Here is a 16,814-nt window from a genome sequence, read left to right as displayed (position 1 = left end):
CCTAAATATTTATGTTTCAAAGTTTGCTTTACTCGTTCCCGTTACTTTAATGCTGTGTCTGTGTCCCCTCCATTTCATTTCTATCTCTAGGATAAAGTGAATCATTAACTAGTGCATCACCTGGTTTCTGTTCGATTTTTACCCAATTTGCAAAAGTTTAACATTGCAGAATTTGACATGCATTTTGTAACTTGGGTCTTTTATATGTTACATCTGTTTTTGTGGTAATGCTGTCACCGGCCCACACTTCACTACAATAAAGAAGTTTGATGACAGCATCAAACATTGTTTTAATTTAAAAGCAAGCATCCATTGCTCTATCAGTCTTCTTGTGAGCTGAATTGAGTTTTCCCGTAGTGTTTAGTTTGACCCCTAAAGGTGTATATATGATGACGCTCTTTCAAGCTCTACTCTGTTTGAATAAAATTTGTATTTTTGTATGCTTTTTGTATGCTTTGCAGATTTGCTAAATATAATTGACATTAATATGTTAATAACTAGTTGCCAGTTTCTACAGTATGTTGCCAGGGAGTATTGTAGGCGTGTCCTGGGTAATGCATAATGAGAGGAAACGTAGGTCCCGGGCGTAGGTCATCATTATAAGCCATGGTATATAGTTATTTAAAACGTTTTGTTTGTTTATTTATTTATTTATTTATTTTTTTGGGGGGGAGGTTCAAAGTATTCTTTTATATCGTGTAAATATTAAACGGCAAAGGGCCTTGCCTAATACTGGGAAATCTTTTGAGGATTGGAACACAGGAATTTTCCTGAGATACCACTTTTACTTAGCTTATGTATGCCACATAGAGTCAAAAGTTTTTTTGAAATCTATAAATCATACAAAGTGGTATATACTATGGCTGAAATATTTTATATTAGGAATTGTTTTAGTAGAAATATATGATCAACCGTGCTGAATTTTGACATAAAACCAATTTCTTCCTTAATAGTTATTTTTTTTCTCAAGTTAAGTGTTCTAGAAGTCTCTGTTTATGACAGCTATGAATAGAGTATTCAGGCTATTGAGCAATGTTACACTTGCCCTGTAGTTATATGCATCTGCTGACTTATTATCTCCTTTTTTTGAAGATTCCGATTATTATGCCCGTACTCCAGGTTTTTTGAATAACTACTGTCTAAAATTTAGTTTTAAAAAATCTGTATTGGTGTAATTAATATATATCTGCTTATTTTGGTCGTTTCAATTCTAATTTTGTCAAACCCCGACGCTTGTTTGTTTTTTAGTTGATTAATTTCATTGTGAATTTCTAATTGTGAGATATATTCATTGAGATATGAAGTATTGGTACATTCAAGTTGTCCAGGTTCCTCTTGTTTGTTTAAGTTTCTGTCCCTGCAGGCATTCAGGTCTTTAAAAGTGTTCCACCTGTTTGTCACTTTCAATGTGTTCAAGGTTACAGCGTTTCTACTTATTTTTCAGTTGTTTTATGGGATTCCAATACTGGGTACGACTTGATCTCCCTAAGTTCTCTATCTGATTTAGTAATGGTATTTTAACGTTTGCCGGTAGGATCTAGGCATCAGCTAGCCTTGTATACACTCTCTTTATTTTATAGAATTCAATCTTAGCGGTTTCTTTATAGAATTCAGTTCTAAGCTGTTTATTTCATCAGTCTCGATCTGTACTAAGTCTTGTAGAGTGTGCTCGTAAAAATGTCCTCATCTTAATGAACTCCTCTTGTGTACCATATTTCATATCCTTTGTGACTGTCGTTGTTCAACATTCATCGTCTATCTGTTTTAAGCTTCTGTCAGCTACCTCAAGTAAATATATATGTATATGTATGTATGTATGTGTGTGTGTATGTATGTATGTATGTATGTATGTATGTATGTATGTATGTATGTATGTATGTATGTATGTATGTATGTATGTGTGTGTGTGTGTGTGTGTGTATGTATGTATGTATGTATGTATGTATGTATGTATGTATGTATGTATGTATGTATGTATGTATGTATGTGTGTGTGTGTGTGTGTGTGTGTGTGTGTTTCTGTAGGTGCGAATTTCTTTCAGCATTTTTTTTCTGTAACTTGAGACTTGTGATATTACAATTTACAATGTTTGTGGTAATGACGTTTCATAACTTTAATGGATACATAAATACATAATTGGACACACACACACACACACACACACGCATGCACACACGCACGCACACATACATACATACACACACACGCACACACACACACATATATATATGCACACACTAATACATAAATACATGATACATAAGATACAGTATATGTGTATATATATATATATATATATATATATATATATATATATATATATATATATATATATATATATATATATATATATATATATATATATATGTATGTATATATACACACACACACACACACACCCCGCACACATTCTAACCCAAAGCAGGACTATGCAGTATATAGTAATATTGATGTGTGGACCTGAAATCCCCATCATTTCCAGTGTAGGACACAGCAGTGCTTCATGCACTACTAGTAGCCACAGACAAGCCACACGGTCTGTGTAGTAACATAGCAAAGGAAATCCCCATGGGACACACAGACAGGAAGAACAGCGCCCCCACAGTCAATTGTACAAAGGACAATTGGAAGAGTGCATATTTAAGATATAGCCTAATTAATTTATGCTAATTTACTTCTTTACTACTTGTACAATTGTCACAACCCTGACTGGTCAATCTAATGTTGCCAACCCAGGCCATAATCTTTACTATGTATCACAACTATGTGACATGTCCTTCAAAGCTTGTTGGTGTACCTTTTAGTTTTAATGAGTCATTTGCATAATTAATGATCTTCAGTAATTAGGCTATATCTTAAAAATGCACTCTTCCAATTCAATATAATTTACTACATAATTCAACCATAACAAAGCGCACAGCTTCTAAAGAGCTTGTTGATGTAGCTGTTATTTTTAATGACTCATTTGCATAATTAATGGTTTTCGTTTCGACATGTAAATCACGATATCAATTATAAACAAAGAATAATGTACCAGTAACTGTAAGCTTGGTGATATTTGTGCATGGCAGAAATATGTGTCCTATAATCAAATTCATTAAAGGGGCAGTATCTGTAACTTGATGATCTTTCTTCAATACTTATTAATATACTTAACAATTGTTCTATGTGTCAAGTGCAGTTTCTTGTTCTTCTCCTTAAAACATGTTGTAATGCCATGTATTTGGCTTGTCAACACAGCGTGTATATATGTAAAATGCACTGCTATTGTTGATTAATTTTAGTCCAGACTAAAATTCACTTGTCGAAAATAACAATGCAGTTTGTACATATACAGGTTGTGTTTACAAGTGTTAACCAAAGACAGGAGTGTTTCAATGTGTGTTATGGAGTAGAACAAGAAACTAAAGAGTGTAGTTGAAACACAGAACAAAACATACTGAAAAAAACATCAAAAGTTACAGCTACTGTCCCTTCAATCTGTCCACATAATTTCCATCCATCTATCAGTGAATTTGTCATTTTGAGATGGGGGAGGGTCAGATTTTAGAACATGGGATTGGGGAGGGTCACATTTTAGAAAAAGGAGTAGGGGTAGGGTCAGACATACCCTAAATCCCCCGCCCACCCACCCCCACCCCCTCATAATTACTAAAGGCTCCCTTAGTGAGAAATTAGATGCTTCAAGTTAAATATGTGACATCTGTGTATGCGAGTTCTTTCTTATTTCTCCAGTAATTGTGGCCCTCCTCCATCCTGTACGTACTTTAGAAAAAACCGGCTTTTGTGACAATGTACTCTTTGTTATGTTTGAAGTATGTACCAAATTATATTGAATTTGAAGAGTGTATTCTTAAGATATAGCATAATTACCAATACCATTAGTTATTAATATCCATGGAATGCTTACGAAAACCTCATCTATTCTAGAATTTACCCTAAAGAATATGTACACCAAATTTCGTTTGAATTGAGCCAGCCATTTTTGAGAAAACGATGACAAAGAGAGACAGACATACACACAGACACACATACACACACACACAATCTCATCGCTATATTATAACCTTTCCTTACGGAAGTAAAAATGAACACATATATGCCTAACAACAAGACCACGCCCATTTCAACATTCATTATTACAGTACTAGTGTAAATTGCGAAGGTAACAGTGTTGGATAGGCAAGTAGATAAACCTTTAAAAAGTCAACACAAATATGCCTTGTAACTACGACCACATTCCTAGCAACAGCAATAAGTCAGTGGCTTATGCTAAGATAACAATTATGAGGGGTACTCAGGCATTCAAACATTGACACAAATATGCAGAGTAAGCATGGACACACCCATAGCAACAACCAAGCAACAGTGTCACCTGCTAAGAAATCAATTATTCAAGGCAGAATTTTGTCCTACCAGTTAAACCACTTGAGAAATTACACTATCAATCATTGTCCAAACTGTACCAGTTAGGCTACAATGACATACTGGTAGTCGATTTTCCGGTTCCAAGATGTATTGCGTGAGGGGACGTCGCTTTATATGTTGTTATATTTAGTCTTGCTTTCTCTTTTTTAGGTTTGAAATAACCTTTTCAGCAGGAAATGATGGAAAGACATGTCCTCTTTGATTATGAGTGATTTTATAGCACAAAGACTAAACACCATCAATGACAGACAGAGATTTTACGGGTAAACCCAGGGTACAGTCAGGTGACAACCATTGAGTAACGCATGCAAACCCCTCAGCACGTACACAATACATGGTATTGTATGGATAGACGCACAATGCATCTTGGAACCGGCAACAGGTCTATTAGTGCTATTGTTAAACAAATATTAATACATTTCATAGTTTGATGCTTCACAAGACTTTGTTACATTGAGGTGATACATGTGATATATACATGAAAATAAACCTTTTTCTAATTCATTGAGTGTGTCATGCCCTTTTGTAATCGTAGAAGAATAGGTATTACTTAACACAGTCATTATTTCCTTTCATCTTCCATTTTATATTTTCAAACCAGACCTGTTGCAATATGAAAACTAAATAGCATACACTTATTTCTTCCCAAAAATATTACACACTGGATGATGATGGGCAATTTATTTCTGTTTGTTGGTCACATGAAATGTTTTACAGTTTGAATAAGCAATTTGATAACAACGGGTGAAACTGAATAAACCGACAAGTCTTGAAACTCAAAAAAAAATTATAATAATGTTAATACTTATGGAATTTTAGTTTGATTGGTTGATGATATATTTATCTCTAAAATTAATGCTTGAAATTGTGAATTAGTCTTGCAACTATTCCAAAATCCATATTGCGTTTGCATATTTTGCAAATTCATTATTTATAAATTTCATGTAATAAACAACTTTACTGCCCATACCCAAACATTTATGGTATTTGCAACAATATTACGAAGGGAGATCTATTATTAGACATAACAATATCAGATATAGCATTTGAACATAATGATATTTTGATACATAATTTACCATAGTCACACTATCAGTAAGATGATAAGAGACAGTCTGGAAGTTGCATTCTTTTAATGCTTGCTTTCACCCACAGAATTTATTAGTACTTTCTTCTAAATAATCAACAATAAAACATGCTCTATCAACCCCAATAATTCCCATCTAAGACAATACATGCAAAAATTCATTTATAGTCTTCTTATTAACAGTTCTAAGACGATAACTGCAAAATCATCAAAAATGGACAACTTGAATTTTTTCACATCATATCACATCTAACATTTTCTGTTGTTGGTAGTTGAGTTGGATCAGAAACCATATTGTCAATTTTCCATTCCCAAGCGTAAATAAACATGTAAACAGTTGGTCTCAGCTTGACAAAAACCTACTGGGTGTTTGGTCACGTGGTGGGGTGACTTCATTTACAACTGTAAAATAAAATGAGGGATCATTGTTAAAGTAATCTAAAAATGTAACATATACTCCTGAGAGAGAGAGAGAGAGAGAGAGAGAGAGAGAGAGAGAGAGAGAGAGAGAGAGAGAGAGAGAGAGAGAGAGAGAGAGAGAGAGAGAGAGAGAGAGAGAGAGGGAGGGAGGGAGGGAGAGAGAGAGAGGGGGGGAGAGAGCGAGAGAGAGAGAGAGCGAGAGAGAGAGAACGAGAGAGAGAGAGAGAGAGGGAGAGAGAGAGAGAGAGAGGGAGAGAGACAGAGAGGGGGGAGGGAGAGAGAGAGAGAGAGAGAGAGAGAGAGAGAGAGAGAGAGAGAGAGAGAGAGAGAGAGAGAGATTAAGGCATTACTATAATTAGCTTAAGAACTTACTGCGAAGAAATTTTGCGAATGTACTCGGTGAACGACCAGTCATCACGTGTACTTTGGTTAACATATAATTGTCGCCTCACCTCCCCCCTTCAGACCATCATAATTTTCATGTCCCCCCCCACCCCAATGTTCTCTTGGCCCCCATTTCCACCTCGGTGCCCTTCCTCTGCTGTAACTTTAAGTATGTTCCCTAAACATTGTGTACTTACTTGGACAACCATGCCTGAGTGAATGTATGGAGCTGATTTTCATCGACGTGATGATTTTTATGAATATCTAGCATCCTCCTTTCTTCATTGGGATCCTTAAATGTCAAGTCATCCCTAGGGTCGTCATTGGCATTTCCAAGCATCCCCTCCACTTTACCATACAATTTCTTGTCCACCGTAATCACGGCTTTACCTTTTCCATTCCACTGAACGGAAACCTTATCAGGAATAGTAATTATGACATCATTTTGACTCTCTGATAACTTGGCATTGATATGTGCCTCAACCAGAGGCATATCCTTCTCCATCGTGCCAGCCTCACCCCACTGATAAAAAGAAACAAAGAGAACATTTAACTACTACTACTACTACTTATTGATGTTATATTTGATACAATTGTCATGATGTGTTTTTTTTTCATCGTAAATCGTAAATGTAAAAAATTTCCTCTTCATAATTTCTAATTGAACACTTCTATTTTCCGTAAATAGTACTAGGGGACCCCGTTACACACCCTCTTCATTCGCAGAAGGTACTATACACCAGATACCTACCTTAACCATTCGTAATAGTCTTGATGCTAATTTAGCTGTTAATGTCCTGCAGTGATCATAATATGCTGGGCCCAGGTAGACAAATACGTACAACGACAGGCATCAGTATACACTTGTGCACACAGTCACTCGCAAAAACAGTTACATAGCAAATACATTTCATTATCACAATAAGTCACTTATAAGAGGGACATTGACATGATACTTACATATAACTTTAGTGAGCCCATCCTCAGTGAAGCTACATCTTCGCCGTTAGTAATCTGCAAACTACTTACAAATGCACGCAGCTTATCATCGGTATCGTCAGCTCTGACGTGATTGGTTTTGATGGTAAACCCCGGAGCTTTTCCCTCCTCAGCTGTTTCTTTAACCAGGACATATTCACAGTTACCTTTGAAGTTGTAGTATAGACCATCAAAGGTATGGAAATGTGGACCAAGGCCCTGCTCACCGCCAACTATTCAATGTGTAGGAAGGGAAACCACACATATTTAATTTAAAAGTAAAAATACATTATATAATAATAACCTTTTCTCCTATCCACCTTCCTAAATTATAGTCATTTCAGGTGTTGAGTTTAACAATTATATCTCCATAGCACAGAACGGCAGGATCTACATTACTATTTGATCAACTTACCAATCAAAAAGGATACATTTATTGCAGTCTGCATGTATGATACGACATCATTTGTGTCAAAACACTACAAAGTCAGTTCGTTGGTAAGTTTTCACACTATGGCAGGATCTCTAATATCATTTATTCAAATTTGTGGAGTATACTCCATAAATTCATGTTGTTCACACTAACATGCATAACATACCAAACAAACATTGTGATTATTTCACTCTAATACAGATCAAGTTATTTACCTCCTTCTTCCCGCCAAATACTTCCAGCTGTAACAAAAAAGTAGATGAATGATATTTTACATGTACCAATTTTACAGATCAGATTTTGACGCTCTTTATAGCACATTCATCTCAAAATACACGAATGTTGCATGAGCTTTTTAAATTTGAAATTAACTTTGTAACTTCCTATTTCAGATATAACATGACGCGTACTCCACAAAATGATCTGCTTCCACAGTCACACATAATTATATATATATATATATATATGTGTGTGTGTGTGTGTGTGTGTGTGTGTGTGTGTGTGTACATGTGTGTGTGTGGGGTGGGGGGGGTGTACATATTTAAATTTATGGGGTTACACAACTACATTTGCTTGTTTGCCTTTTTTATATTTGCCGACAAAAACGGTGTTGTTCAGTTGTTTTGAGAGAGTCATAAAAATGTCATAAATCATGTAATATGTTTTGTTACAAAATATAAACATTCACCGAGATACACGATGAAAAGGTAAGCTAATCACACACGCACTTCCACTGAAAAAAGTACCTTTGCATCGTGTGACCCAAATAGTATGCTCTGAGCAAGTTGTATATCAGTTTGGCTAAATTCTACCCAAAACTTGCTCACACTCTGTTTTAAATTAAAATAGCATGCCTGTAGCAAGTTTTAGGTCTTGCCGAAATTTGTTAATTGCCGAAACTGTTATGCCAAATTCTATGACATTCAGATGGACACAATTAGATTACATCTACTTAAATGGGAGAGAGGTAAAAATGGGATCCAAGCACTAATCTATTGAAACGAAAGGATTAATCTACTCACGATGTACTTCTTTGTTAGCTGTAGGTAAAAAGAGAAGGAGAATAAAATTATTATTTGCCTCATATATTTGATTGGGAAAAACCATTTGATTTTTGGGGATGGGGATGGAATATTTTGTCGTCGGATAAAGTGGAAAAAATCTGCCGATCAGCTCAAGACAGAAAGAAATTGCTTTCAAGGTATGAGTTAAAAAACTGATGTCCGGAAATTAGTTACAAATGCAAACATTCCGGGTACATGTGTCTCTGGCTAATGGTACCACAGGCTATGGCAGCGGCACCTTAACTTTTAAAGATTCTTGTCAAAGGTTTATACTAAGAGTTGGCAAATGCTGAAACAAAACACCAAAACTAACTTTAAATCAAATTACTGACAATACTGACCTGGCTTAGTACCTTAAATCCTATGTATGTATGTATGTATGTATGTATGTATGTATGTATGTATGTATGTATGTATGTATGTATGTATGTATGTATGTATGTATGTGTGTATATGTATGTATGTGTGTGTATGTATGTGTGTGTATGTATGTATGTATGTATGTATGTATGTATGTATGTATGTATGTATGTATGTATGTGTGTGTGTATGTATGTATGTATGTATGTATGTATGTATGTATGTATGTATGTATGTATGTATGTATGTGCGTGTATCAACATCAATGAAATAACCCTGATGTAAACTGAATGTCTTCTGCAAGGGCAAAGCTTTTATATTTGTGGTTCCGCATACATTGTTGAAATGCAAACCTTGTGGCTATAACTATCATACATGATGTATCCGTTAATTGCCAAAAGTAACCTATATAAAGTATGTTGAGTTTTATTATAATCAATGCATGTTCTGAAGAGGTGCTAATTAATGAAAATTCATTAATTATCCAAACGACTGAATACAACGAAAATATACACCTGCAACTATATAAAACAATTAACAATCTTATGAATGCAAGCTTCAAATTTCATATAGTTGGGCATAATTAATTTGTGATTCTCATGTATAATAGTGATAATTTAGAATTTTGCATTCCAACAATTAATGTGTGTAGGAGCAAAATTCTAAAGGCGTTGTCCTTACGGAAGACATTCGGTATACATCTGGTTTCTCTCAGCTGCTCTGTATGGCAATCGTACACACTGACAATACCACATGCATGTATAATGCAAGGCATATCATAAAAAAACTGTTTAAAGTTAGTAGTATTTAACCCAATAAGCGTGATTTGGTGAAAAGTGCATGTCAAGTTACAATTCGAACATTAATCCACTGTAGCCTGTCTACGCCACTTGATTTGTGACTATACATACGTTTGTTCTACCTATAGAACGACGCCTACAGCTTTACACTGTTAAAGTCCCTGATCTAAAGACATAGGCCAAATCTTCCGAATATCTCACTAACATAATAGGACTAAATCTAATATCACCATTTAATGATAATCCCACACTTGGTGCGTATCATATATTCATAAATGAACTGCCTTTACTTTTCATGGAAATTACATTGATTTTAAATGTATAAATTCAGAAATAAGCTATAAAACTTACTTTTTGGTTTACAACACGTTTGCCCATGTGGACACATCGCCATTATTCCTGCTATTCCTTTACCACAATCACCAGAGGAACAAAATCCTCCTGGAAAGGTTTTCATACACAAATCTTGAAGGATACAAAATAGTAGTTTACAAAGTTTGAACAAGTCCATAGTAGAACGGTATTATGTATGCTGTGTGCCATGCTTACACGTGGAGCAGTGGTTCTATTAGTTTGAAGAATTTCGATGAACCGCACATCCGTCAAAAAGAACTCATGATTTGTTGCAACAGAAAAAAAAATGAAGTAGCCGCCAACCGTATCAACCTTAAGGAATTCAGGTCAATAACTGTTGAAATTTTCGTACTAGAGTGACCGATGACACATTTTCACCCAGCGCGTGTCGCGTAGTTCGAGATTGATTGCTTGATGCGGTATTTTAGTAATAACTAATAGCAATGCCAAGAAAACTATGTATATTTTACGTTTGGTTTAACCCTTGGACAGGTGGTGACTACAAAATACCTTTACGTTTATGGTGACTTGCCATCTGCATGTCCTGTCTGGGATGTCCTCTTTAAAGATTGCAAAACTCATGTTTAGATTTGCAATTTCAAATATTGGTGGATGAAATGTGCATAGTTGGTATGTATTTTACAGCCTAAGGGAGTTTTCAGTAATTACATTTTTCAGCTCAGACATACATAACCTAAATCTTCCCGGCCCACCCCACCCCCTCGTAATTACTGAAAGCTCCCTAACAATATCTCCGCATCTGGTTGAACTCAGGGGGGAGGGGGGGGGGGGCAACCCATACACGCAGATCTTCTCTCATGATTTGAGTAAGAATGGGGGCGAGGGAAGAGAGACTTTTATGAAGAGTGCGAGGTGTAGAAATGGGAGAATTGAGATGGTATGAGTGAATGATACTTGCTTAGGATAGCCGAAACAATGCTCGCATCCCAATCCTTTAAAGGTAGACTATTCTTGAGCGAAGTGTTGGGGCTTTGAATATTACATGAATTTTATGAACGTAACCTGTCAAATTTCGTTCCCATCTTGGATTAGGTCAGGTCAGGTCAGGTCAGGTCAATCTCCGCGCTTCCACTGTAAAATCCAAGGTAAGCACACGTACACTAATCCAAACCATATCTCTACTTGACGTGGCTGTATACTTACTGTTTTTAATACTACAGCAAACACAACCGTTTCCGCCGCCGCATAGAGCTGGAGACCCGGCTACCCTTTCCATACCAATACATCCTCCACCTCGACATGTTCCCTGAATAGCTGCATCATTTCCACAGGCATTCCCTGGTATTGAAAAATAAAGATAAAAATGCTGTCTTGATATTCTGTAGTCACGATAGATGCATAGTCAATGTACATGTGACCAAATGAATAATAGAATACAGACACTATGTTAGTATACTTAATATGACTAAATAGCGTGTCAATAGTTATGCAAAGTTGGCAGTACAGTACGCCTGAGATGAATTGTAAGCTTCTGAAGCTTGGGAATTTTCCATGTTTATGAAAGATGATATATAGTGCGTTTTAGGCCCTCAAAGTTATGTACCATTTCTGATGAGTTTAAATATAAGTTACAGTTTGATCTTATAGATGTGTCTGACTGATTTACACCTAATGCTGATCGTAAGGTGAGCTGTGATACCAAGCAGTACTATACGGAGATACTATAGGTTCATTGTATTGAAAGTTTTCCTGTGATTGAAACAAGATCAATCTTGTTTATGTTTTTTTGAAATACTATAACTATTGCGACAAATTAACCAGAAGTTACCCAGGAATATCGTTCTATGACAGATTAAAAAAATGTTATCTTACCAAATGTTTCCACCCCACATTTATCCATTGGGTAGGAAAAGGGAATGCTCTGTGAATAGATAATTAGGAATGTATTAGATGAACAATCTGTGATAAATTCGACAACTGCTTTGATGGGTGGCGAGTTGACAAATGTCAGAATTGAACATTGCAGGGCAAGAGAAATTTAAAATTCACCTACAGTAACGTAACCTTAGGTATTGTCCGTTATATGCACCTAATTATAACACAAACAGTTGTTCTTAGCTCATTTTCACAGTGAAACGATCGATGAAATTACTGTCAACAATCGTGAACTGAAGAACTCGGTACGATATAAAACGTGAATATAAATGTGACACTCTTACTTGAACCGAACTTACATTGAACTAATCTAAACCATCATTGTACAAAGTTCAAGACATTGGTATATGTATCCAATGAAACTATCAAGTTGTTAATGCTACTTGATTTATTTAGTGTTTTTTAAAAATAAAAATTATAATGCTCAGCAGAACACACTAGTACCAATCTACAAAAAATGTGCGAGGAGAGAGTAAAAGGTGTATTGTGAGTTTGAGTGTTCTAATCTATTATAACTTATGGTATAAGAAGAGAGTTTGAATCCCCCGCCCGCCCGAGATAAATTTCATCTGCAAGTCTTACATTTATCCAAACTTGGCGTGAATTTTGAAAAGCTGACAAAATGTAACTAGAATTGTTGTAAAAGATTAAACAAAAGTTTTTGTTAAAGCGGCCGTATGGATAAGGATTGGGATATGTATGGTGGATTTTCTAATCTATCAAAACAATTTTATCATGACTTCCTACTTGAAAATTCGATGTGAAACAACACATGACAAGTCCTTATTTGTAACTCAATCAATTGTAACACATTGATATACATGTAAAAGTTTAATATTGTACGTACAATAACAAACTTTTTACATGTGTATTTTTTAGCTTTTTACAATGTATTGAGTTACAAACACAGACACATTTGTTATAAATGTCTATGGGGTCAGACCCGACTAGCATTATGCTATTTTTCTGACTCCCATTACCTAATAATCAACCTGAATCTACTTGATTGTACAAACTGTAAATCTTATATATATATATAATAATAAACACATAAAAGTGACACGAGTCCACGTCCCCTAAACACTAGTCAGGGTTCTCTAACCAGCTGAGCTAACGTGCCAACTGGTAGATACCGTGCATTGTACCCATGTCCCCTAAACATTAGTTAGAGTGTTGTAACCAGCTGAGCTAACATGCCAACTGGTAGATACCGTGAATTAATCCTGATGACATTGTGTACTTTCTTTCCTCGAGGCGGTGGTGAGAAGCTAACTCATTTTTAAAGCGTTTCCCTTTCACCCTAAGGATCTAAATAGATTCACGGGTCTCCCTGCCTAAAGGGTGGCCAACTTAGGAATCGGTCATTAAAGCAGTGAAGATCATTTCATATTGATTTTTCAAGTAGGAAACCATAGTATAAATTGTTTTATAATTTAAAAATCCAAAATGAATACCCAATCCTCATTATCATGATAATAGAACACATTATTTCTAGATTATCTGTCCACCTGAACTTAGCTTTAATTCCGAATTAATTCTTAATCGCATGGAGTGTTTATTTACCAAGAAAAAGGGTGGCAACTTCAAATGTTGTAAATGTTGTAATTTTAATTCAAAGTTCACATTATTGATAAATCATATATTAGGGTGAAATGTTTGCGTCACAGCCCAATGGTATATGGTTTTGGAAAAAAAACTTCAAACATAAAGTCAATTTCAAAATACCGTACAGCTTTTCTTTTTAGATACAACCACTCAGAAACCCACAAGAAACTGCATATGCTACACTTCAATAGCAAGATTGCATTTGTTGCTACATTTCATTTATCATAAATGAAATAAACAATTCAAATGTATTGCAACTCCATGCAGACATTCGGGCGCCAATGTTTTTCTTAGTATCAAACACCCAATGAAGGGTGCGTAAAATGTCCCTTGCGCTGTTCATTTGATGTCTGTATGTTGGCATGTATAGTTCATTTACTAAGACAAAATATAGCAAGAATCTGTACAACTCATTCAATCCTGCTATCTTAAAGTGTAGCATATCCAGTTTCTTATTGGGTTTTGCGCGGTTGTACAAAACAGACAAGCTGCACGATATTTTGATATTTTGAAATTGACTGTAAATGCTGTTGGCTTATCTCCATAGAGAAAACAGCCATACTATATGTTGGTTTCTTCCCAGCTTCAAACGTTAAAACAATTACATCTTTACTCACACGCTTCATAATTATGTAACATAGTAGCACTAATACATCGCAATCATACCCAGTGTGATGAATTGAAAGATTAGAAATCATAGTTGTGGTTGATCAATCTTGCGAAATCATGAACTTGATTTAAAAATGCAATTACCTTGGTATCATTATTTTTACAATTAAAAAGTACTGAATATTTTAATTAAGACATGCCCTTTGTTTGCTAATCTTTGGCAGTAAATAATGAATATAATGTGAGAATTTTGAATCGCAATATTATTTACATTAACTAGTTATCCATTTTACAATAGCTTGGTAAAATACCTACTGTAATTGCCAAAGTCTTAAAAACAATATCGCTTAGAAAAAAATTAAACAGCACTTACCTGAACGAGCTGTACTGATGCAATAACGGCAATTAATACAACGCACTTCATCTTTAGATCTGTTGGAAAAGTTTCAGTTAAATAAAAGTAAAAATTTAGAAATGATAGGTTTTACAATTCCCGAAATGTGGTAACTAAATCGATTTGTTTTGTCGTATCAATGATTGTCTTAAGATGGAAACGTCCTCATTCTAGTGGCATTTTATCTCAATCATTACTCAAAAAGAACAAAGCAGTTGAAGTGATTGTTTTCTGTCAAAATCATTTTAAATACAAATATGAGTAAAGCTAGAAGTGAAAACCATTCTACTCACTTTGCTGTCCTCCTGTCTCCCGCTCTTCGCCCAACAGTTTGACTGAGAGTTGGACGTCAGATTGTCCAGCATCTGTTATAAATGTATAATTAGCAAAGCACCTTATGTAGGCAATCCTTTGATTGATGTCACTTCATACAATTGCCACATATGGTGCCACTTTGTGACGAAGTTATGACAGCTGTCAGATAACCATTGTAAGTCTTCATTTCAGGCCATTTAGGATGCTCTTTTAATAAACTAGAATGCTAAGTGATGTGTGCATTTTATATGTTCTGTTTCCACCAAAAAGTCACACACAGCTGAAAGCAACATTGTTCAATAATTTAAGATACTTCTGGAGGTTTGTGAGTTGTTTTTTTTCGAAGTTCTCCTATATCAAGCAGTGTCGCTAATCGTATCACTCTGAGTCAGTATAAATGTCGTTTTACATGATCTATGATTTTATTTCGATAGTTTTCCAGAATACTGATAGATCTGAACAAAACGGGGGAAAATGAAGTTGGGTAAAGGAATAAATTCATAGGAATTAGTCAAACGGACAGTATTGTGAGCTGACAAAGTATTTATTATAATAAGCATTTAAACCTCCCTAACTTTATTATTTTTATTATTTTTACTATAAAATTATTACAATTCACGAATTAGTAGCCATTTTATTCAGTTTGCAAAGAAATCGAGAAACGGAAAAACATAGCTATGGGTGTTGTCTGAGTTAGTTAACAATTATTAGGTTATGACAACTTTTTGTACATGGTTTGCTCATTTGCCATGATATATGGATAAAAGAACAACTCTCTTTTCTTTTTCCACAGAGGGTTGACGTGCATCTGTTACAACCATATATCCTGGACTGATCGGCTTATCCATTGACGTATTGTCATTTAGGGCTTAGAGTCACACCTGTTGCGGTCAACCACTACATGAGTACTAAGAAATAAATATACAACACATCACAGTATTCCTGGCCCTAGCCTCATTAGAATACTTGTTTGCTGCCATGGACACAGATGTTTCATTTCTTTCATAATTTTATACTCAATAACAGAAGTAATTTCTTTCATTGTACATTGTCCGAGTAATATTCTCTGTACCAGTTTGTGTTTGTGTATATATGTATATTATCATGGAAACCGCATTTTGAATTCAATGACCATTAACAACTTTTATACACTTGTTTCACTTATGGACGGAAATATTTTTTCGTTACAGAGGCAGGCTAATTTATATTCTGTAATTTGCATATGACATCAAACGAGGTAAATGCAATTGATATTTTCGGAGTTTGAGAGTAACATGTGGCTGACAATTGGATGGATAATTCCCTTTTAAAATAAACCAGTAATGTTATTATCAATTGGTTTTCAATACCTTGTTTGTTTTACTGTTTGGAAATACAAATTATGATTATTGAGGAAGCAAAATACAAGTTCTTTGTAGAACGTGCTACCACAGTTAACCTGATGCCAATAATCTGTGGAATATTGTGCATGTCGTTGCTCCATGCGATTGGCATGAGTGACATTACATATAGCACTCTGTCCTCACACAAATTGCATACATCCACTATGTGATGAAGTCTTCACTTTAGTCATCATACTCAGAGCGCCCCTACGTAACATGTAGCCACACTTAATAAATTCATCTTGGGCGCGTAGTGGGTCTATATATTGTCAACGTCTTCACTTATATAATATTATCGACAGGAA

At 35.2% G+C, this 16,814-nt stretch overlaps 1 protein-coding gene across 1 annotated transcript; it reads right to left on the bottom strand.

Moving 5' to 3' along the window:
• Positions 1-5,084: 5,084 nt before the first annotated feature.
• LOC144436295 (BMP-binding endothelial regulator protein-like) lies at positions 5,085-15,235 on the bottom strand. Its single transcript, XM_078125044.1, has 10 exons — positions 15,106-15,235; positions 14,792-14,850; positions 12,142-12,190; positions 11,473-11,607; positions 10,306-10,419; positions 8,753-8,770; positions 7,946-7,972; positions 7,280-7,530; positions 6,517-6,842; positions 5,085-5,917 (listed from the first exon to the last, which is right to left on the bottom strand). The coding sequence occupies exons 2-10, from the start codon at positions 14,840-14,842 to the stop codon at positions 5,908-5,910; spliced, it is 981 nt and encodes a 326-aa protein (XP_077981170.1). The 5' UTR covers positions 14,843-14,850; positions 15,106-15,235; the 3' UTR covers positions 5,085-5,907.
• Between the last annotated feature and the right edge of the window lie 1,579 nt (positions 15,236-16,814).

This window comes from Glandiceps talaboti, chromosome 6 (genome assembly GCF_964340395.1).
Source record: "Glandiceps talaboti chromosome 6, keGlaTala1.1, whole genome shotgun sequence".
In the NCBI taxonomy this organism is placed as follows: domain Eukaryota; kingdom Metazoa; phylum Hemichordata; class Enteropneusta; family Spengelidae; genus Glandiceps; species Glandiceps talaboti.
The sequence above is the reverse complement of the archived record's forward strand: the minus strand, read 5'-3'. Positions and strand labels throughout refer to the sequence as shown.

Bases quoted from the DNA above. Each gene is read 5' to 3' on its own strand.
- LOC144436295 (XM_078125044.1), bottom strand. From the start codon at position 14,842: ATGAAGTGCGTTGTATTAATTGCCGTTATTGCATCAGTACAGCTCGTT. The intron at 11,608-12,141 runs GTAAGATAACAT...TTTCAATACCAG, and splicing joins ATGTGGGGTGGAAACATTTG to GGAATGCCTGTGGAAATGAT. The intron at 6,843-7,279 runs GTAAGTATCATG...TCTTTTTATCAG, and splicing joins TGGGCTCACTAAAGTTATAT to TGGGGTGAGGCTGGCACGAT.